The 22114-nt window shown below is 41.4% G+C and overlaps 1 protein-coding gene across 1 annotated transcript; it reads left to right on the top strand.

Moving 5' to 3' along the window:
* Positions 1-300: 300 nt before the first annotated feature.
* On the top strand, positions 301-21769 carry itgae.2 (integrin, alpha E, tandem duplicate 2). The gene is made up of 32 exons (XM_026924891.3): positions 301-454; positions 643-745; positions 899-975; positions 1199-1269; positions 2249-2357; positions 2435-2509; positions 2606-2671; positions 2828-2949; positions 3409-3560; positions 3692-3845; positions 4353-4500; positions 5616-5686; positions 5830-5956; positions 6034-6161; positions 6295-6432; positions 6525-6728; positions 14904-15034; positions 17175-17317; positions 17399-17547; positions 17701-17817; positions 18524-18594; positions 18700-18823; positions 18924-19013; positions 19122-19198; positions 19293-19373; positions 19468-19543; positions 19643-19744; positions 19921-19953; positions 20075-20155; positions 20621-20707; positions 20810-20920; positions 21024-21769. The coding sequence occupies exons 1-32, from the start codon at positions 427-429 to the stop codon at positions 21075-21077; spliced, it is 3300 nt and encodes a 1099-aa protein (XP_026780692.3). The 5' UTR covers positions 301-426; the 3' UTR covers positions 21078-21769.
* Positions 21770-22114: the final 345 nt, after the last annotated feature.

The raw sequence follows: 22114 nt of genomic DNA, 5'->3' as shown, positions 1-22114 counted from the left end.
TCCTTCATATACTGTATTTGCTTAACATTAAGTCAGCAGGAAGATTTCTACAGCTAACACCAGAATCGTCCTGAATCAAAGTCTACAGGAACCAATCTTCAGATAAATGAAATCCATTCTGTTTTTTCCTCTCTGGGTCAAAACATAAAATATGATAGGATTTGGATTTGAATACTTTTTGTTGTTAATAAAATAAGCATGCAGGAAGGATTTTCTCAGGTGCTGCAAGTGTGCCAGAATCTTCCGGCTTCTAGAGCTCAGTCATCATACAAACCAAAGTCTTTCATTTTTTTCAGAGGCAGCAGCTGGTAGGAGGAGTGGATATGCATTCACATAGAGGGCAGGAAGACAACACCGGAAACTGTACATGTGCAGACAATGTAACAGACACTTGTGGCATATGAGTTACTCAACTGCCTCAGCAAGATGTTTGCAGCTGTGCTGTTTATAACAGGTATGTCATTTTTAGCCTACTCTATGGGCATCTTACATATTTGAGTAAGAACTATAAAAAAATATACATGATAAAATATATAATTGATTCTTGATAAAAACAGAGCCACGTGTGAAGAGTTTCTTACTTTTGTTGGGATTCTGTACTAGGCTTCAGTCCTTCTATATTTTGTGACTATATTTTCACAGGAATATACACAGTAGTGGGATTCAACATATACACAACACCAGTGAGCAATTTTACAGATGAAGACCCACTGTTTGGTCAAACTATTATTCAATCAAGGGACGGGTTAGTATCTTCCACTAAGTTTTTAAAATAGTAAAACATGTTTAATATGCTTATGTACCAAAGTCACTTAAATATATTAGTAATAAGTGAATATTTAATTGCATATAATTAAATAGATTTGCTCTTTTATTTATTTAATTTTGAATTTTTTAGAGTTTTTGTTCCTTCTCCTACCTCTGGAGATGTTTTCAGATGCACAGAGGAAAACTGTTCTAGAATGAAAGTTACTGGTAAGGTTTTTTTTGTTGTGTTTTTTTAACTTATGTAATGTGTTCCTTGTCTACCTCATATGTATTTTAAAAATAGGCCAGACATGCTTATACATATACTACACTATTTCACTTTAATAAGTTACGTTTGCTTTAAATGGCAATTATTATGAGATTATCTTTACCTTTTGACACTGCAATACTTCCATGTTATATAAACAGTATGCTTATAAATCAATTACAGATGTAATGAAAGGCCTGAGTCCAACTGCATCTATAGCATCCAGGTTTAGTGAAGATAAGGAGCACCTTCTGGTATATTTTTCTCATATTTTCAATATTATTTGACATAAAATTCTTGCTTTGTTGGTAATTAGCAGTGAATTTTGCTCAAACTGTAGGTCAGATATTGTATGTGATGCACTTGAGTTTATGTCTGCTTCTCATGACAGACTAGTTCTGTGTAAAACCACAGTTTCCCCTGCTAAAGGCGTCAGACATATCGACTTCTCTTTTTGGGCACTGAGTCATGTTCCCTCACAAATTGAATGTGAAAAGAGACAACCTGTTGCTGACCTGGTGCCTGATAAATAAATGTTCTGTAGACTATGCACAAAACTGTAGTCTACACAGAGACAGACACCCAGGGTTAATAATAAATGAGCAGATCATTTCAAATTCTCTGGCGAAAATTCTTCCCCCTTTTATTACAGCCACCTGCAGTCGCTCATGACCTTTCTTAGTCATAAGTCTGACCATACATTTGTGACATAACTGCCCCAGACTCTCAGCAGATAATACAAATGGCTTTCAATTTGTCCAAACAAAAGAAACTTCCCCAGCAACCATCTTCTTGTTGCAATTCTGATGTTCTGGTGTGAGCTACTTCATTATCTAAAGTGTGACAGAACAGTTAGGACATTTTTCTATAGCATAATTAAAACATTAAAACAAAAAAGAGCCAAAATCAGAAAACTTTTATTAATGCATATCTAACAATGATAATGAGGTTGTCACTGTTGGATCAGAGCCAAAATAAAAAAAAATAAATAACTAAAATGGGATTGTAAAAGAAGGAGACTAAATACTATATAACTAACCAAGTAAACTGTCCAGCTAAATAAGTAAACTAACAAATACTTAAATTACTTTATTCATCTTCAACCTAGAAGATGCTACTTACTCATTTATTTATGCCATTGTCAGTTTAATTTTAATTGAAAAATACTTGAAAGCAAATGAATCTCCAAAGCACATGAACCTTATATGAAACATCTGTTATCTCAAAACTTAGGTTTGTAACCAAGTTCGGACAAGGAACTCATCAACTGAGTATTTCAACGGAAATTGTACACATGTGTTTGGGCATCAGGAAAAGAGTAAAATCTATCCTGATAAGTTGGGTATGTGTCTGCACAAGAAATTCTGTCATCAGGGAACTTCTCAATGATCCTCACTTAATAATATTACACCACTTTAGTTTTACAGCTACTGGAACAAAATGCAAACAACAACATCAACAGCAAAAACAATGACCAAAAATCTCTTCAACAAGGTAAAAGCATCTGAGGAAAAAGTAGAAATGATTAAGTATATATTACGCACATTTTATTGATAATGTATTTTTAAATACTGTAAATGTTTTAATTAGACCACGGGAGGAGGAGGAGAGCTGTACAGAATGATAAGGACACTGATGACGATGAAGAAGATGAAGGTAATTTAAATTTTCAGTCCATGAACAAAATAGATACAGTATATCAGATGACTGATGCATGTGGTGTCTGATGTACATTACTTCCTTAAAGTACAGTTTAGATTCTCATAGAGGTAATAATTGTGAAATCCCTCTGCTGCTTGTGTTTATCTGAAGATGCAGGGACAGAGATCGCGTTTGTGCTGGACGGCTCTGGTAGCATTGACCCGCCGGATTTTGAAAGGGCCAAAGACTTTATTTATAACGTGATGAACAGTGTTTGGACAACATGTTTCAGTGTAAGTAAGGGATCAAACAGTATGAAAAATTCATAATATAATAACTGTATGAACTAATTTTTAACATACAGTAATATATTAGGAAAACTGCTAGAATATTTTAAAAGCACTGGTGAAGAGAATTGCTGTTTTATTACTTATGACCCATTTAATTTTATGAAAATGTAACTGTGATTTTTACCTGGTAAAAAAAAGAATGGTATACGCTACTGTGCAAAAGTCTTTGACACCCTAAATTATTTTATTTTTACGGAACACTTTTCAGATAACATCAACTTCATTGAACTTTATGGAACTGTATGGAATTACCTCATGAGGAAGCCATTCAGGAGCCTTTTACTGACGTTCTAAATGAAAACTATTTATTTAGATAAACAATTATCATTAGCAACAAAGTCAAAACTAATTATTTAAATTTCAACATAAACCCCCTCTCTGTCTCTCTCTGTCTCTCCTCAGTGCAACTTTGCAATAGTGCAGTATGGGAGAGACATAAGGACAGAACTCTCTCTGAATGAAAATAATGACAGTCTCGGAGCCTTGGATAAGGTGAAGAACATAAAACAAATTCATGCAATCACCAAGACAGCTTCAGCCCTCTACCATGTTCTGTAAGTACTCAAACCCAAAAAGTTCCTCAATGGCACTCCAAAAGTGCATCAATGGCTGACAGTCTATCAATGTTTACAGCACATCTTACTACAAAGTCTTTATTAGCTTCTGTGTCCTGTACTACCTGCAGCACAGACGTTTTTGTTCCTCAAAATGGATCAAAAAAGAATGCCAAAAAAATGATTATTCTACTGTCTGATGGAGAGATGGCAGGAGATAAAAGAAACCTCACAGATGTATTGAACATGCCACAGATGGAGGGGATTGTTCGCTATGCTATAGGAGTAAGTTTACACTTTTACAATATTTCATGGCTCTAGTGAGAAGCATAGGAGAACAGGCTAAGAACAGGAACTGTTCATTTGCCATGCTATAGTATTAGATTCTTACTTGGTTAACGCCATGTGCTTGCCACAGACAAGTTTAATCTTTTTAGTTTTATATGCCTATTTATTTAGTTTATATGCCTTGTGTAAGACTGCTGTAAGATTTGGATATTTAGAACATCATTTGGCCAAAAAGTAAATGCTGCGATAATTTTCCCATTATTTTGTCCAGACGCCAAAGATAATTCATTTCCATATATATTTGAGAAGCATGAAAAAATTTATTTAAGAATGTGTGTAGTTTTGTTTGTTTGTTTGTTTGTTTTTTGAAAATTGTACATTTGGTATTCAGGGCCAAATCTGACCGTGTGTAAATGGGAATGCATTTTTAAAATAAACTGTATATATACTATAAAGGGTTCATTAAAAATATATAGCACTAGTACAGTGATGTTCTATTCTCAGGTGGGGCCAGAAGTTCTGAATAAACCAAATGCAATCAAAGAGATGAAAGAGATAGCTGGCAGCGATAACAGATTTTTCAAGGTTTCTAATTATGCTGCCTTGGAAGAAATTCTTTCTTCTTTGGAAAAAAGCATATATGGGATTGAAGGTAAGTTATCTGTAAATAAGTGCAAATCACTCGTGTTTGTTAATAATTGATCAATAAATTATATCATGCCTCAGCACTGCTGAATTTTCGCATTGGTCAGAAGGCTGCTGATTTTACATGTTTATATTAATGTGTTTGTTCTTAAATGTTACCATTTCTATCGTAACAGCTGATTCATAAGGACTTGTACGGTTGACATTCCACATAATCTAAGGCTAATAATAAAATACTTTAAAAAACATGTTAGTTAACAGTGTCAGCAGGTTGTAACAGTCAGTAGGTCTTCTGCTATGGGAGAGTATTCAGGATAGAAGACTTTGCATTTTGTGGTTTCTCTGTAACAAAACAAGCTGTATTTTTTGTCTTATTAACTTCAAGACAGAGGGAAAAAACTTCTTGTGGACTTTCCACAACATTAAATGTAAATATAAATTGTTAAAGTGTATGATGTGTCTTTCTTTAATAACTTTAAAAAAAATTGTTTTTGTTGGCAGTTTGTTGGCAAATTGCAGTGGTATAAGAGGAATAAAACACTTCGGGACATGCTTGGGAATGCTATTGAAAAAAAAGACATGAATAGTGACAGTAACTCCACTTCATATCAGGCCTCATCACACCACCATGCCACTGATTATTTTACTAGAACAGCATGCCTTGTCATGCTTTATTCCTTACTTATTCAAATACTGTTTGTCAGGAAGTATTTCCGGACATAGGCTCTTGCCAGTCAATCTTTTATTTAATCAACGCTGCTTTATACATCAGAAAGGATGTATAAAGATATTAATGGCCTGAAATGTAATGAAAGGAATCTCGGCTATGTCAGGCTGTCATAGAGCTAAAGGTTTTGATGAATGAAGTGTGTAAGAATCGCTGAGCTGTACTGTTTTCCAGCAGACATTTAGTCAAAACTCTTTCACTATGGAATAATAAACTTACTGCTGTCATATTCCCTGTCTAATTTAGAGATATTGTTGCTTCCAACCTTTTGACCTGTAGTTGTACAGCTGACCTGTACAAAAAAGTAGTACTTTTTGTCTAATATGGTTTTAGTTTGGATTAAAATGGTGCAACTATTTTTCAGGGTGTTTTTGATTGATTGTCTCTTCTATCAGGCATACAGAAGGGAGCAGGATTTGAACTTCAGCTTGCAGAGGCTGGATTTAGCTCTCACTTTACCCATGATGTAAGTGCCAGATATTACTCATCAGTTATAGCGAGAGTTTTTTAAAGGACATAAAGTAACTGCTTTTGTTTAAAAGTTATTATGAAGTTGAGTTTGTCCTTATACACAAAATACGATTACATACCATCTCCCTCAACCTGTAGGGTTCGATCCTTTTTGGTGCTGTGGGGGCCTATGACTGGAGTGGAGGGATCATTTTGAAAAAAAATAACGAAGAGCCTGTGGGATTTTTTAATGCAACCAAGGAAGAACCCCGATTTTCTTATTTGGGTATGATCAACATAAAGCATGAATGTTAAAGAAAAATGTTCAGTAGATCACACCCTAAGGCTTTTTGGTAATTACAGGTTACAGTGTGGCATCTGCACATATGGCTAAGAAAACACTATATATATCCGGGGCTCCCAGGTACAACTTGACTGGTGCAGTCTTCATTTTTGATGGGACCAATCAGGATTTGCTACAAGGAGATCAGGTTTGAAGAAATACTTATAAAGAATGACATACTTATAATTTTGGAAACCTTTCTCTAGATAAAATATTTGTCTTTTAAGCTGGAAGTGTCATAAGTCATTTGACAATAACTGACATACATATTGGTTCTACAGGTAGGGTCTTATTTTGGATCGGTTCTCTGCACCTTGGACATCAGTAATAATAAGGTGACAGATTATCTTCTGGTTGGAGCGCCGCATTTCCATGTAAAAGGGGAAGAGGGCAAAGTGCTGGTTTACAAGCTGAATGAAGTATATCTACTAATTACATCTTTCCCTCCAAATATGTTGTCATTTTGGCAAAATTCCTTTAAATTAAACCATTCAACGAACTGTTCCTGCAGGGGAAATTTGAGAAAGCCTCTGAATTGCGTGGACTAGAAAAGTACATATTTGCAAGGTTTGGCTCTGCCATAGCCAATATTGGAGACATTGACGGGAACGAATTCAGTGATGTGGCAGTGGGAGCTCCTCTCGAAGCGGATAATGCAGGGAGTGTCTACATATATAATGGATTCCATGACGGGATAAAGAACCATTTTTCACAGGTAGGATATACTGTGCCTTGCATAAGTATTGACCCCCTTGACCTTTTTCACATTTTGTAGTTTTACAACCTAAAGTTGAAATGGAAAAATTGGGCTTTTTACTATTTGATTTACACAGCATTTGAAGGTACAAAATATTTTTTATTTTACACATAAGTTAATTACACATAAGTTAATTAAACAAGAAAATGCAGTCATTTGGGGGGTTTGCATAAATATTCACTCCTCTAGATCAATACTTGGTAGAACCACCTTTGCCTCCAATTACAGTTGTCACCTTTGTACCTTTGGCTGCAATTAAAGTCATCTAGGATCTGTGTGCCAGTTTTGCATCTTTAGATCTGGATCCTGACATTTTGCCCAGTCCCCAAAATTGCTCCAGCCCTGTCTGACTGGATGGATAGCATTTGTAAATAGCAATTTTCAAGTCTTGCCACAGATTCTCAAACAGAGTGAACTCTGGGCTTTGACTGGGCCATTCTAACCCATGCAGGTTCTTGGTTTTGAACAGCTCCAGTGTAGCTTTGGCAGTATACTTAGGGTTGGAGCTGAAAGGTGAACCTCATCAAAAACATCCCCATAAGATGATGCTACCACTATCATGCTTCACTATGAGGATGGTGTTCTAAGGGTGGTGAGTAGTGTTGGGTCTCCAGCAAATTTATGGCTTTATGTCAAGGACAAAACTTTAGTTCCCCTTCAGGAACTCGAGCTGCGTCACGAAACGCTATGGGAACGCCCCCGCGTGACCGCGCTCTGAATCACGTGTCTAATCCCTCCAATGGATGGGCGAGACGTCACGGGCGGGGTGACGTAGCGACCCGGAAGCATAAAAGCCCGAGAGGCGAGCCCCGCGTTAGCTTCCTGTTTTCAGCAAGCGCTCTATGTTTATTGTCTGTCTTTTTTCCGTCTTGTTTGTGTTTTATCGGCGGCATGCCTAAAGCCAAAGATAAGACAAAGGGCGAGAGCGGGCAGCGCTTCAGGCTGTGTGTTCCTCCCTGTCCGCGATATATTACGGGCGGGGATACACACAGTCTGTGCGTTGCCTGTGTGGGAGTGGAGCACGCTCAGTCGGCTCTCGAGGGAGCCGGCTGCGCACATTGCGAGCGTTTACCGCTGCGCACTCTCCGCTCCCGCTGGGCTCTCTTTGAGGAGGGAGCCCTCACTAGCGTGCCTCGCGGTGCCGGCCCCGCTTCTGCCGAGGCAGAGCAGCGTTTGCGCTCGTGGGGCTCGCAGATGGACCTGGCGGAGGGAATGGAGACGGGCCCGTCCCTTTCTCCTTCCTCACCTTCCAGGTCCACTGTCCCCTCCCTGGGCTCGGAAGCACGCTCTGCGGTTTCTTCCCCCCGGGGAGCGGACTCAGCGCTCCACCTATCGTCCTCCGAGGAGGTTGATGTGGAGAGCGTCGACCCTGAGCCGCAGTGTCCTCAATACAGGGAGCTGCTCGAGGTGGTTACGCGGGCAGTCGCCAAGTTTAACATTGACTGGCCCGCTGAGTCATGGCCTGAGCCTCAGGGCTCTAGACTGGATGAGCGTTTTCTACGCAGTAGGCCGCCACCTCCGCCCCAGAGCCTGCCCTTTTTTCCGGACCTCCACACTGAGGTGTCGAGGTCCTGGAATAGGCCATTTTCAGCCCGGTTGTTCAGCCCCACATCTTCCCATTACGCTAATGTGGCGGGGCTGGACTACTCCGGTTACAGGGCGATGCCCAGGGTTGAACAGACGCTAGCCAGCTATCTGTCCCCTGCTTCTGCATTGTCCCTGAAGGCTCCGGCGTTGCCTACCAAGCCGCTGCGGACCACCTCAGCGCTGGTAGGCAAGGCGTACACGGCAGCAGGTCAGGCCGGTGCGTGTCTGCACACCATGGCGGTGTTACAGGCGTACCAGGTCGACCTGCTTAAAGAGCTGGATGAGCAGGGGGAGAGTACGTCTGAGCAGGTAGCTGAGCTCAGGCGGGCCGCTGATCTGTCCCTCCGCGCCACCAAGGAGACCGCCCGTGCTATCGGCCGGTCTATGGCAGTCCTGGTGGCGGCGGAGAGGCATCTCTGGCTGACCCTGTCTGATATGAAAGAGAAGGACAGGGTAGTGCTCATGGACGCCCCGCTTACTCCCTCGGGCCTGTTTGGCAACGCGGTAGACTCCGTCGTCGAGAGATACCAGCAGGCCCGTGCTCAGACGGCGGCGTTCCAGCGGTTCCTCCCCCGTCGCTCTCTAGCTCGTGGGGCTGCTGGGCGGGGGCAGCCCCCTCCGTGTACAGCCCCCTCATACAGGGAGGCCCAAAAACAGAGCGTCACCTCCCGTGCTCCCCCGAGGCGGGAGCAGGAGTCGCAACGACGGTCTGGGCCCGGCCCTTCGGGCACTAAGGTAGATCTGAGGACCGTCCTCATGTCCAGAAGGGCCGCGGCTAAGAAGCCCTGACGGTTTTGGCCCAGGGCTTCCGAGGGCGGGCCCCTCTGGGGCAACGCGGCGTACACCTCATCTCACGGTGCCCGGGTCCCCCCAGTGCCCTCAGGAGGTCGATCTGCCAACCCTGCCACCTATGGTGCTTCAGGGCGCAGCGGTCTCCGGCGAGCGCCTCTCCCAGTTCTCGCCCGGCAACGTAGCGGGTCTGGGAGGCTCGCGGCCTCTCCTGAGGCCTTCGCAGCGGTTAGCTCATTTCCCCCATGTCGGTTCGCCGCCTCAGGGCACCCAGCTAACCGCTTCTATTACACCAGAGGTCAGTCTCGAGAGACTGATTCCCTTAGTGAGCTTTCTGGCAGCGTGGAAACTTCTGCCGAATGTGTCTCATTGGGTCCTGCGTACTGTAGAAAGAGGCTACCGAATTCAGTTCGGCTCGCCTCCACCTCGTTTTTCTGGGGTTCTTCCCACTGTGGTGGGTCCCGAGCAGGCTCTGGTATTGGAGCAGGAAGTACATACTCTCCTGAGGAAGGAGGCCATCAAGGTGGTCCCTCCTCACGACAGAGAGTCAGGGTTCTACAGCCGGTACTTCATTGTTCCCAAGAAGGGAGGAGGGCTGCGTCCCATTTTGGACTTGCGGCAATTGAACCTCTCAGTCGCTCGACTGAAGTTCAGGATGCTTACGGTCACTCAGGTCGTGTCTCAGATCAGGTCCGAGGACTGGTTTGTCACGATCAACCTACAAGATGCGTATTTCCACATCTCCATCCTTCCCCCGCACAGGAAGTTCCTGAGGTTCGCTTTCGGGGGCGAAGCTTACCAGTATCGGGTTCTTCCCTTTGGCCTAGCACTCTCACCCCGCACCTTCACGAAGTGCGTGGATGCTGCCCTGGCTCCTATGCGACTACAGGGCATCCGCATACTGAACTATATCGACGACTGGTTGATTTTAGCTCATTCAGAGCAGATGGCGGCTCGGCATCGAGATGTCGTTCTCGCCCATATGAAGGAACTGGGGTTAAGACTAAACGCAGAGAAAAGCGTGCTTTCTCCAGCTCAGAGAACCGCTTATCTAGGCATCGTGTGGGATTCGACCACGATGCAGGCACGTTTGTCTCCTGCTCGGATCGAGTCGGTCCTCACAGCGGTCGCGAGAGTGAAAGTAGGCCGGTCACTCACTGTAAAGCAGTTTCAGAGACTGCTGGGCCTATTGGCAGCTGTGTCCAACGCGATACTGTTTGGCCTGCTGCACATGAGACCCCTACAGTGGTGGCTCAAGACCAGGGGGTTTTTCCGAAACAGAGGAAACCCACTCCGCATGATCAAGGTCACGCGGCGATGCCGCCGTGCCTTAGCTGTGTGGAGAGAACCTGGGTTCTTGTCTCAGGGCCCGGTCCTGGGAGCTCCTGGTCGCCGCGTAGTGCTAGCGACGGATGCGTCCCTCACCGGATGAGGAGCGGTCATGAGTGGCCGTCCTGCCCGTGGTCTGTGGAGCGGCCGCCATCTCACTTGGCACATCAACCGCCTGGAGATGCTGGCCGTGTTTCTAGCTCTGAAACACTTTCTCCCAGACCTAAGAGGCCGCCACGTGTTGGTGCGCACCGACAACACGACGGTGGTCTCTTACATCAACCGCCAGGGAGGTCTGCGTTCGCGCCCCCTTTACAGGCTGGTGCTCCAGATCCTTGTGTGGTCCCAAGGGAACCTCCTCTCATTGAGAGCGGCCTACATCCCTGGTCATCTCAACGTGGGAGCGGACGCCCTGTCGAGGCAGGGGCCGGTGCCCGGGGAATGGAGACTCCACCCCGAGGTGGTGGAGCTCATATGGCGTATGTTCGGCAGAGCCCAGGTGGATCTGTTTGCGACGCAGGAGACGTCGCACTGTCCCCTTTGGTTCTCTCTGACTCATCCAGCTCCTCTTGGACTGGATGCCATGGTACAGCCGTGGCCAAGGCTGCGTCTGTACGCCTTTCCTCCGGTCGCTCTGCTCCCGGGAGTTCTGGAGAGAGTGCGCCGGGACGGAATTCGTCTACTGTTAGTAGGCCCGTTCTGGCCGGGCCGAGTATGGTTCTCGGACCTGATTTCCCTCCTAGACGGCTCCCCATGGGAGATTCCAATCAGGAGGGATCTCCTCTCACAGGCGGGGGGCCATCTTCACCCCCGCCCGGAGCTGTGGAAGCTGTGGGTGTGGCCTCTGAGGGGGCACAGCTCCGCGCTTCCGGTCTCTCAACCGAGGTTGTGGAGACCATCCTCCAGTCCAGAGCTCCCTCTACGAGGAAACTGTACGCCCTGAAATGGAAACTTTTCACTTCCTGGTGCGGAGACCGCCGGCTTGACCCTGTTCACTGCCCAGTTGGAGTTCTTGCAGGCCCGCCTCTCTGCGGGGCTGACCCACTCCACCCTGAAGGTGTACGTGGCGGCTATTGCGGCCTGCCATGCCCCTCTCGATGGCCAGTCAGTGGGCAGACACCCCTGGGTGACACGTTTCCTCCGCGGTGCGCTGAGGATCAGACCTCCAGCTCGATCTCGGGTCCCCTCGTGGGACCTGGCCGTGGTTTTAGAGGCTCTCTGCAAACCCCCCTTCGAGCCCATAGAGGAGATTTCGGACCGTCTTCTGACGTTAAAAACTGCCTTTCTCTTGGCAATTTCATCTCTTAGGAGAGTGGGGGATCTTCGGGCCCTCTCGGTGGCCCCTTCCTATTTAGACTTTGCGCCTGGTTTGGCCAAAGCATTCTTGTACCCCCGAGCGGGGTACGTACCGAAAGTCCCCTCCTCGGCACCACGGCCGGTCGTGCTGCAGGCTTTCCTCCCTTCAGGGAGCCCGACCATCGGAAGCTCAATTGTACCATGTCTTCTGGCGTACATCCACAGAACTGCCCTGTGGAGAAAGGCGGACCAGTTGCTTGTGTGCTTTGGTCCCCCTAAGAGGGGTTTTCCTGCTTCTAAGCAGACCCTCAGCCGGTGGATTGTAGAATCCATTTCTCTGGCTTTCGAGTCCTCTGGTCTCCCCAGTCCCCTGGGGGTCAAGGCTCACTCTACCCGAGCGGTGGCGGCCCTAAGGCCTTTCTGGCAGGTGTGTCCTTACAGGACATCTGCAACGCGGCGGGATGGTCCACGTCCCTGACCTTTGCCAGGTTTTATGACCTAGATACGCGAGCCACTCCCGGCTCCTCTGTCCTTGTGCCTTAGGCTTGCCTCCTCCTGGAGGCAGGGACTTGTAAGTCTGGCGGCGTGGGTATACTCGTTCCCATAGCGTTTCGTGACGCAGCTCGAGTTCCTGAAGGGGAACGTCTCCAGGTTACGTATGTAACCATGGTTCCCCGAGGGAACGAGACGCTGCGTCTCGGTGCCACACTTCCGGCGTCCCTGCGGCGCTTGCTTCATTTTCCAGTAAGCTAACGCGGGGCTCGCCGCTCGGGCTTTTATGCTTCCGGGTCGCTACGTCACCCCGCCCGTGATGTCTCGCCCATCCATTGGACGGATTAGACACGTGATTCAGAGCGCGGTCACGCGGGGGCGTTCCCATAGCGTTTCGTGACGCAGCGTCTCGTTCCCTCGGGGAACCATGGTTACATACGTAACCTGGAGACGATTTCAGTCTCTTCGGACCAGAACCTTTTTCTACATTTTTGCTCAGTCTCTACCATGTCTTTTGGCAAACTCCAAATTAGATTTCATATGGCTCGTCACTTGACCTGTTAACAGCTTCTTCCATCTGAGCTGTGAATCTTTTCAGCTCCTTCAGAGTTTTTCCATTTGTAAATAACAGATTTAATGGTGATGTTCAAAATTTGGGATATTTTTTAGAAGTAAAGCCTGATCTATACTTTTCCATAACCTTCGTGATGCTGTTTATTTAGATAGGTTCTCTTACAAAATCTGGGGCTTTCCAGGAACTGGTGTATTTATCTTGAGATTATATGAAACTTTAATTGCACACAGGTGGACTCAGTTTAAATAATGTTGTCACATCTGATGAAAACTGGTTGTCATTTAGAGGTCTCACAGCAAGGGGGGTGAATACTTACTGTATGCAAGGCACTGCACTGCACTTTGAAGGCCTGGATCTCTGATAATGCATTGATAATCCTCTGCAAATAATAATGCACTATTATAGGATTACTGGACAACTACAGTGGATATGAAAAGTCTACATACGCCTGATAAAATGGCAGGTTTTTGTGAAGTAAAAGAATGAAACTAAGAAAAATCATGTCAGATCTTTTCTCGCTTTTAATGTAAAATTGCAAAGTATACAAATAAACTGAAAAACAATCATTGAACTTTTTTAGGGGGAAAAATAAAAATTAAAAAATACAATATCCTAGTTGCATAAGTGTGCACACCCCTAAACTAATACTTTGCTGAAGACCCTTTTGATTTTATTACACCACTCAGTCTTTTTAGGTAAGAGTCTATTAGCATGGAACATCTTGACTTGGCAATATTTTCCCACTCTTTCTTGCAAAAATATTCTAGATCCATCAAATTGTGAGGGCATCTCTTGTACACAGCCCACTTCATGTCTCCCCACAGATTTTTAGCTGGATTCAGGTCTGGACTCTGGCTAGGCCATTCCAAAACATTGAACATAGCAGCCCTAAAGAATGATGCTGCCACCACCATGTTTCACCATGGGTATGGTGTTCTTTTGGTGATGTGCTTTTTTTGGGGCCAAACATACCATTTTGGAATTATGGAATTATTATACATTTTGGAGTTGGTCTCATCAGACCTTAACACATTTTCCCACATGGTTTAAGGTGATTTAGTGGGGCTTGAATGTTTTTTGTGAGAAAGGGCTTCCATCTAGCCAGCCTACCCCATATCCCAGACATGTGAAGGATATGAGAGTTGTTGTCATATGCAGAGAGTAATCAGTACTTGTCAGATATTCCTGCAGCTCCTTTAATGTTGCCGTAGGTCTCTTGGCAGCAACCCTGATAAGTTTTTATCTTGTCCTTTTGTAAATTTTTAGGGATGTCCTATTCCTGATGATGTCACTGTGCTGCCCCATTTTCTCAATTTGTTGATGATGGCCTTCACAGTGTTCCATGATACATCTAATGTTTTGGAAATTCTTTTATACCCCTCTTCTGATCGATACCTTTCGACAAGTGAGATACCGTACATGCTTTGTAAGCTCTTTGCGGACCATGGCTTCAGCAGTCAGACGAAACCAAAAAAATCCTACAGAAACAGCTGGTCTTTATTTGCGGTTAATCAGAATAGTTTCATTAATGACAGCTGTATGATAATTACTTTTGAACATGAGATTGAATGTGATTGGTTCATTCTGTACACAGCCACATCCCCAATTATAAAAGGGTGTGCATACTTATGCAAGCAGGTTATTGTAACTTTTTTTTTTTCCTATTTTTCCCTAAAATGTTTCTGATTGTTTTTCACTTATTTTTTATATGTTGTAATTTCACATTGAGGGTGGAAAAAGTTCTGACATGATTTATCCTTGTTTAATTTTTTTCTTCACAAAAACCTGCCATTTCCTGCTATTTTAACAGGGGTGTGTAGATTTTTTATATCCATTGTATATAATCAGTTTACACAACAGTAATATTATTTCTGAAGAACTATGTAATGTTCATAGCCAAGCAAACCTAATATTTCTTCCATAATGGAAGAATTCCATATTGCTCATAGTCAAAAAGGGATTGAATATGAATATCATTTTTCATGACTGATAATCCAAATGACCTGTTTTAGCTCATTCATTTCCCTTACATTTTGAGTAAGTGTTTTTTTTTTTTTTTTTCACAGAGAATCACACCCTCAGACTTCGGAATTAAACTTGTGCACTTTGGCCAGGCAGTGAGTGTCATGTCTTTCTCAGAAGAAAACGACCAACCACTAATCAGTGTTGGGAGTAAAGGAGCCATAACTGTATTTCAGTGAGTATAGAAAATAATATTTTAGAAATTAGGTGCAGAACAAAAAACTCATGGTTTGACAACCTAGTGTCACACTTTTAGTATATGACTGTGTCCTACTTCATCACATTTTCAAAAAAGATGTTGTGGTAGTTGATTGTTCTTTAAAATAAAATGTAAGCTACTGTAGTTTATATTTCTAAGGAATGGTTGTAAGCTACAATTTAAGGGACATAAAAATATCACGTTAAATTAAAAAATAAAATAAAATAATATCACGTTAAAGCTACAGAATGTAAGATTTGGGAATTTCATCCTCTCTAACAGAGAAACGCTATTGTGAGCATTTTGTAGCATGTGTTGTGCAGTGTCATTCTGAGCCACATGGATTAATCAGGGATAGATTTCCAGATAGAAGGTTACTACTAACCCCAATTTGTTAACTCAGAGATTGGAAAATCTCAAGCAAGTTACCTTATGTTGACACGATCCAGCAACAAAGCAAAAGGTGACCTTCAATTTGTGTGTGTCACAGAGCCGTGATTTCAGCAACAGCAGCTTAAAATGACACCGCAACAAGCATCTAAATTGAGATTTTTTTAATTCTGTGCAATTTAAGTATGACACAGTAAAGCAACAAATCCAAAAGATTGATCAGACGATTGACTAATCCTCTGCCATTTGTTCTATGATGTTTCTTCAGTTCCCTACTCACAATTTTGGTTCCTACTTGCACTTTGTTACCATTGCATTCCTCTATATACACTATATGGCCAAAAGTATGTGGACACCTGAGCATACCCATAGGCTGTTGTTGAACTTCCTATTCTGAAGTTGGTCCCCCCTTTGCTATTATAACAGCCTCCACTCTTTTGAATCGGCTTTCCACTCAATTTTGGTATGTGGCTGTGGGAATTTTCCCATTAAACGACAGTGAGAGGTTAGAGAGGCTGGGCACTGAGTTCAGGTGAGAAGGGTTGAGGTCAGGGTTCTGTGAAGGCCACATGAGTTCTTCCACTCTAACCTTGGAAAACCACGTCTTTATGGAGCTCACTTTGTGCAGAGGCATTGTCATGCTGGAACAAGTTTGGGCCCCTTAGTTCCAGTGAAGGGAAATCTTAAAACTACAGCATACAAAGACATTCTAGACAATTGTGTGCTTTCAACTTTGTAGCAACAGTTTGGAGAAGGCCCACATATGAGTGTGATCATCAGATGTCCACATACTTTTGGCCATACACTGTGTATGTACAAGTTATCATATGCAAACTTGTATAAAAATTTGACACTCAAATTGTCCTCTCTGGAGCGATACATCCTAAATGTATTCAGTTTAGCTGGAGAAGAAGACTTTAGCCAGCATTAGATTACATGGAACCCCAACAGAGGAACAATGTGATTTCTTTACACACAGTGTCTTATTTTTTAAATGGAAACCACGGTGAGTGTAAAAGGACAAAACGAAGATGGGAGAGAATCAATTTAATGAAGAAATATTTGGCAGGGTGCCAGACAAGCAACCAGTGTAGAAGAATGGTGGTGAGATTTGGCCTAGGTAGATTAGATTTCAATTAGGTCACAGTTAACAAAATCATGTAACTAAAACAGCTTCACAAAAATGACTTTGGCTTATAGCTGGGGAACTGGTGAACTGGTGAACTGGTGACCTGATGCTCTGGAGGGCACAGTGGCTTAGTGGTTAGTAGTTAACATGCTTGCCTGGCACCTCCAGGGTTGGGGGTTCAATTCCTGCCTCCACCCTGTGTGCATGGAGCTTGCATGTTCTCCCTGTGCTTCAGGGGTTTCCTCCCCCAGTCCAATGACATGCATTGTAGGGTTTTTCTCTAACGTGTAGAGGTTTCAAGTTAAAATTTTGTTGTTTTTTTTTTTAAAAATCCACATACCAAAATAAACTCCCCTCTTTTTCATTTTTAACAAATGAATCCTTAGTATTGGAGCTTTCATATTACAATTATTTTTGTTTTCCATCCTACAGTATACGACTATTCCTGTAGAAGAATACATTCCTAATAAAAAGTTGATTTTAGTCCCCAAAATAAATTATTTGTAAGTTGCATTTGCTTATTTGCATTGATTATTTAAGGGATGCAGAGTGAGAAGCAAGATGATGATGTGTATGTAATTCTTATTTCACTTCTAGGACAATTCCTGTTATCATTATTAAACCAAATATAAATATTGATGATACACTAATTACCATTGATAAGCAGAGCAATGATGAATCAAGCAAATTTGAGACAAAGCTCAGTATTTGCTTCAATACACCAAAAGGAGATATTAAATGTAAGTAGCCATACCCAAACCTAAATGTATCAGCTTAGTTTTCTGTATTTTTTATTCTATTAACTTCCATTTTCCCTTTAGCCGGTCAACTACCAATTGAGTACCATATTGATTTGGACTCGGGTAAAGAACAAAAGCGACTGGTTCATGTCAAGCCTCATGAAGGGAGAAGGAGCTTTACTCTGACAGAATCCCAAACCTGCATCGATCCGATAGTTCTGAAATATGTGGTAAGTTAATGTGAATCTCTTGAGCCTTGATTCCCATGTGGAAACCCTTTGATTCAATAAAGCTTTTTATTATTATTAATATTACTATTATTATTATTATTATTATTATTATTATCATCATTATCATTATTATTATCTTATATCTGTTTGCAGGGCTGCTCTGACTGTTTTTCACCTATCAAGATTAGGTTGAGTTTTACATTAACCCCATCCACTGGATTACCTATCCGGGTTCTTGATGCATATACTCCAAAAGAGGCCATAGCAGAGGTAAATATGAAAACTGTGAATTAAATATGAAACCGGTGTGGTAAATACAAAATTTCTGGGGGAACTGAAAATTCCTCGTCACCTGCACAAACAAAGAGCTTTTGAAACTGTAGGTGTTGAAACCATTTATATTAACCAGTCAATATTCAGTCAATGAGTGTTGCTCATGGGTTTTTAAACTTCTTCTGGAGGTTAAAATGGGACCCTTTTTTAAGGGTCCAAAATTCTCATTTCCCCACCCCTACCCTGTTTTTAGAAGGAATTATAGACCTTCTGTGTTTGCATTACTGTAAGGATGTACACAATCCACAGAGTGTTGGGTAACTTTTAAGATTATAATTGATCTTAAATCAATTTCATTTTTGTCTTCGCTACTCTAAGATAGTAAAAACGGTAGCGTATAATGTGTCTATAGACAATTGTATATGGTATATATTGGATAGATAGACAGATAGATAGATGTTGGGCATTTGTAGCTCAGTGGTAGCTCAATGGTTAAGGCATTGGACTACTGGGCTACAGCACCACCAAGTTGTGAATGTTGGGCCCTTGAGCATGACCATTAACCCTCAACTGCTCAGCTGTATCCTATCCTATCTTTGCTTTGGAAAACAAGCATCAGCTTAGGGTGAATTTACAGTTCAGTCCAATTTCTTGTTTCAAAAAGGAATTCACAATATCTAACATCTTATTCTTTATGGTTCAGATTAAGTTTCAAAAGGACTGCAGCAGTCAGAATTGTAAGCCTGATATTTCACTGGCTAACTCAAAACTCAGGTGAGGCTGGCATTATGTCATTATGTTTGCAATCCTAGTCCTGGAGACCCCTTATTTTGCATACTTACTTTTTTAATACTGCCTATTTTTTTCCCATCATTATAGCGATGAAGTTTTAATAATTGGCTCCAGTCAAACCTTGGATATAAAGTTTAATCTTATTAACACTGGGGACAATTCCTATATGACCACTCTGACTCTGACATATCCTGAAATACTATCTTTCAAGGTAAATCGCAATGATCCTTATACTTGTGGTGTTTTGGCTTGAAAACCACATTAATAGTGCTTAATTTCAGTCATGTTTTAATTTTTATGTGTTTTTACAGAAATCTGAAGGTGGAACATGTGAGGATAAAAATGACAAACATCAAATAGTGTGTAAACTTCTGCATCCCATATTCAGAAGCAAGGAACAGGTATTACTCAAGCATGTTGTGGCAATGCAATCTAAATCTTTAAATTATTTTACAAGATTTTACTTTAAATATAACAGCTACTCTTTTTTTTTCACTTTGCTGCTGTAGACCCATGTTACAATCGCCTGGCAGCCTATCGACAGAAACGCAAAACCCACAGCTTCAATTACTGCTCTCTTAACAGGGTTGGCGCCTACACTTGTATTTTAATTGAGAAAGATTTCAAATCTGTGTGGTATGTTGTACTGAAATATTTTATTAACCTATATTTATTTTCAGTGGAAATAATGGCAGTGAGGAACTTAGTAGGAAGATGTATAAATTCACAGTGAAGAAAGCCCTTGAAGTTCAGCTTATTGGGTAAGGAAAGATCAAAATTTTACAAATATTTTTATAACCTTGTGTACTTAATCGTATTGTTTACAGGCAGTCTTTTTTTTTTCCATTTTAACAGCGCAGCCACGCCAAACAGATTGACTATTACAGAGGGGGAAGAAAGCAAACAACAATCGCTAGATTTCAATTTTAAGGTAAATGTTTTTCATTTCTGCTGTAGGATGATGGGTCATATTCTGGTCACTTTGAACATTCAGAACTCACTTATATTTTTATTTGTCTTATATTTGCAGCTGCTGGGTGAAAACACATATAAGGCCAAAATAAGTGTGACAATAACAATTGAAAAGCAGTCACAAAAAACTGACATGATCATCAAGAACGTTGAACCAACGGTACATAGAGTCATGAGAGGTTTAATTTGATGCAATTTGTACTAGCATGAGGATATGTTTTTGATTGAGACTACTATCACTCTGGATAAAAGCATCTGTTAAATGCAGTTAATGTAAATGTAGATGAAGAACTTTCCCACATGTACATTCTAACATTGCTGTTTTCTTTTGGGTAGAACTGTTCATGGCCCTCTGGTGGAAATGTTAAGGTAAGGGACTTCTTATCAAATAAAATATAAAAGTCATCATATCTTTGCTATATACTATATATTTTGATGGAATATTTAATTTAATCATGTACAGTATGAGCATGTTATTTTGTCTCTATAGAGCACCTACCAGATTGTATGTACTCTGACAGAGTTGCAGGAGATTAAAATTATGGCTCAAACGCATATCCATGACATTCAGGTACGGTGGAAAAACTCCTACACTCTTCATAAATCATTTTCAGAAGTGGTTAATGTTACTGATTGTTAGAGCCAAAGCTCAGGCACACTTGGTTCAAAATATCTTTGAACAAATTCACCGTATGAGTTGTATAGGTTGTGAGAGTCCAGCATGAAGGATGTAGGAAATAAGTCCTTCTCTTGAACTCACTAGAATAAAATCAGTAGAACAAACTTCATATATTATAAGCAATATCAATTGCTTCATTACCAATATTCTTAAGGCAATATCAGCAGCTTCATTATCAATCAAGTGATCTAGATGCAAAAGCAGGTAAATACTGCAAATGTCTGTATTTTAGGGAAAACAGAGTGTAGTGCAGATTGTAAGATAATATATTAATTTAAAAAGTTCCTTTTGTGCTATGTGTATGTGCAGAAGTTGTGACCAAATGCGAACTTGTTCCTTATCCTTTCAATTAAACAGGATAAAAATGAAAAGATCACTGCCATGGCAGACATTACATTCGATGAGAGCATCTATCATGGAATAAACATTATAAAGACACAGAAAGTGGGTGAAAGTTAACCTGAAATACATCCATAAATACCTAAATTCATTTTCTCATCTAGCAATAAGTGTTTAACTGGCTTGTGTTTTTTGCCTCAATGGCAGGTAGTGGTTTCACTTATTAAGCTGACAGTTGTGAAGTCAACTGCGCTTATTGTAGGCAGCTCCATTGGAGGGTTTCTCCTTTTAATCTTCATTATCATTATTCTCATCAAGGTAAACTTTTGTTCTTCTCGCTACATCCTTGAATGGTTGCTTGTTTAGCCCTGAACTTAAATTAATCTTAAAATGTTAACATTCCATTTCTTTTTATGTGCAGTGTGGATTTTTCCGCCGACGCCATAAGCTGGCTCGCACATCGAGTACAAACTGAGGACATGCACAACGTTGACCTGATTATTACTTATCATTGTCCTTTTTAGACACATCTGCACAAATGTTTTATTATTATTAAAATTGTTTTTTTATTATTATTAATACAGTTGCAAACACTTTGTTATTTGGGATATCTTATTAACTACCGAATCGCGGGATAGCTCCCAAATGTTATTTCTATGTTTTTATTTTTACTTAAAATTCATTTAATTCCTTTGTTTTCCTAAAACCTTGAGGTGTTTTTTTTTTTACCTGCCCTGTGTAGTTTTCATGTGCTCACAGCTTGTATATGTTTTTTGCCTTCGATTCCTTGTATTACTATACAGGAAGTAATGGTAATCTTTTTTTTAGCTTTATTCTTAGTCATTCATTTATTAAAGTCTAAAATTATCAATTTCTATCACCAAAATGTATGCAAAAATAATATTTGTCAACTCAGGGCCTGTTCTCTTGCCTTATGTAAGTTAATTGAAAAAATGAAAGTTAAAATTCTGTCTCCGCTTTTATAGAAATGAATAACAGAGCCCATTTTTACACAGGTTTAGCACATGAATGAGAAGTATTTCTATACTCTGAAAAACCTCACTGCTCTCTGCTTAGTCCTTAACGCTGTGTTTTTTTATTTTCATCCATTCTTTAACTCTGTCTTTTAATTCATATGAAATTAAATAAACAATTCTTTTTCCATGATTTTCAATTAATGTTCATTAAAGTAACTGAGATAATTAACACTTCTGTAAATTTCCAGACAGACAACCTGGTGGTACCATTACCAACCTGAAAACCTGAATGTGCATAAAGCCAGTACTGCAACAAGCAAAGCCCTTGGTATTGTACATTTGTATGTATGAAACATCTGTTTCCAATAACTTTCTAACAATTGTAAAAAGATGAGCTTCTACACCACAGCCATCCACCATTCAAAGTGCATGATATTAACTAAGTATGAGTATAAGACAGAAAACCATAACTAAAACTATAACTAATAATTTTTGAATATTGTTAAGGAATATAACTTAGTAGAGAAAAATATTA

The sequence above is a fragment of the Pangasianodon hypophthalmus genome, chromosome 14 (genome assembly GCF_027358585.1).
Source record: "Pangasianodon hypophthalmus isolate fPanHyp1 chromosome 14, fPanHyp1.pri, whole genome shotgun sequence".
Taxonomy (NCBI): Eukaryota; Metazoa; Chordata; class Actinopteri; order Siluriformes; family Pangasiidae; genus Pangasianodon; species Pangasianodon hypophthalmus.
This window is presented reverse-complemented; position numbering and strand designations above follow the sequence as displayed.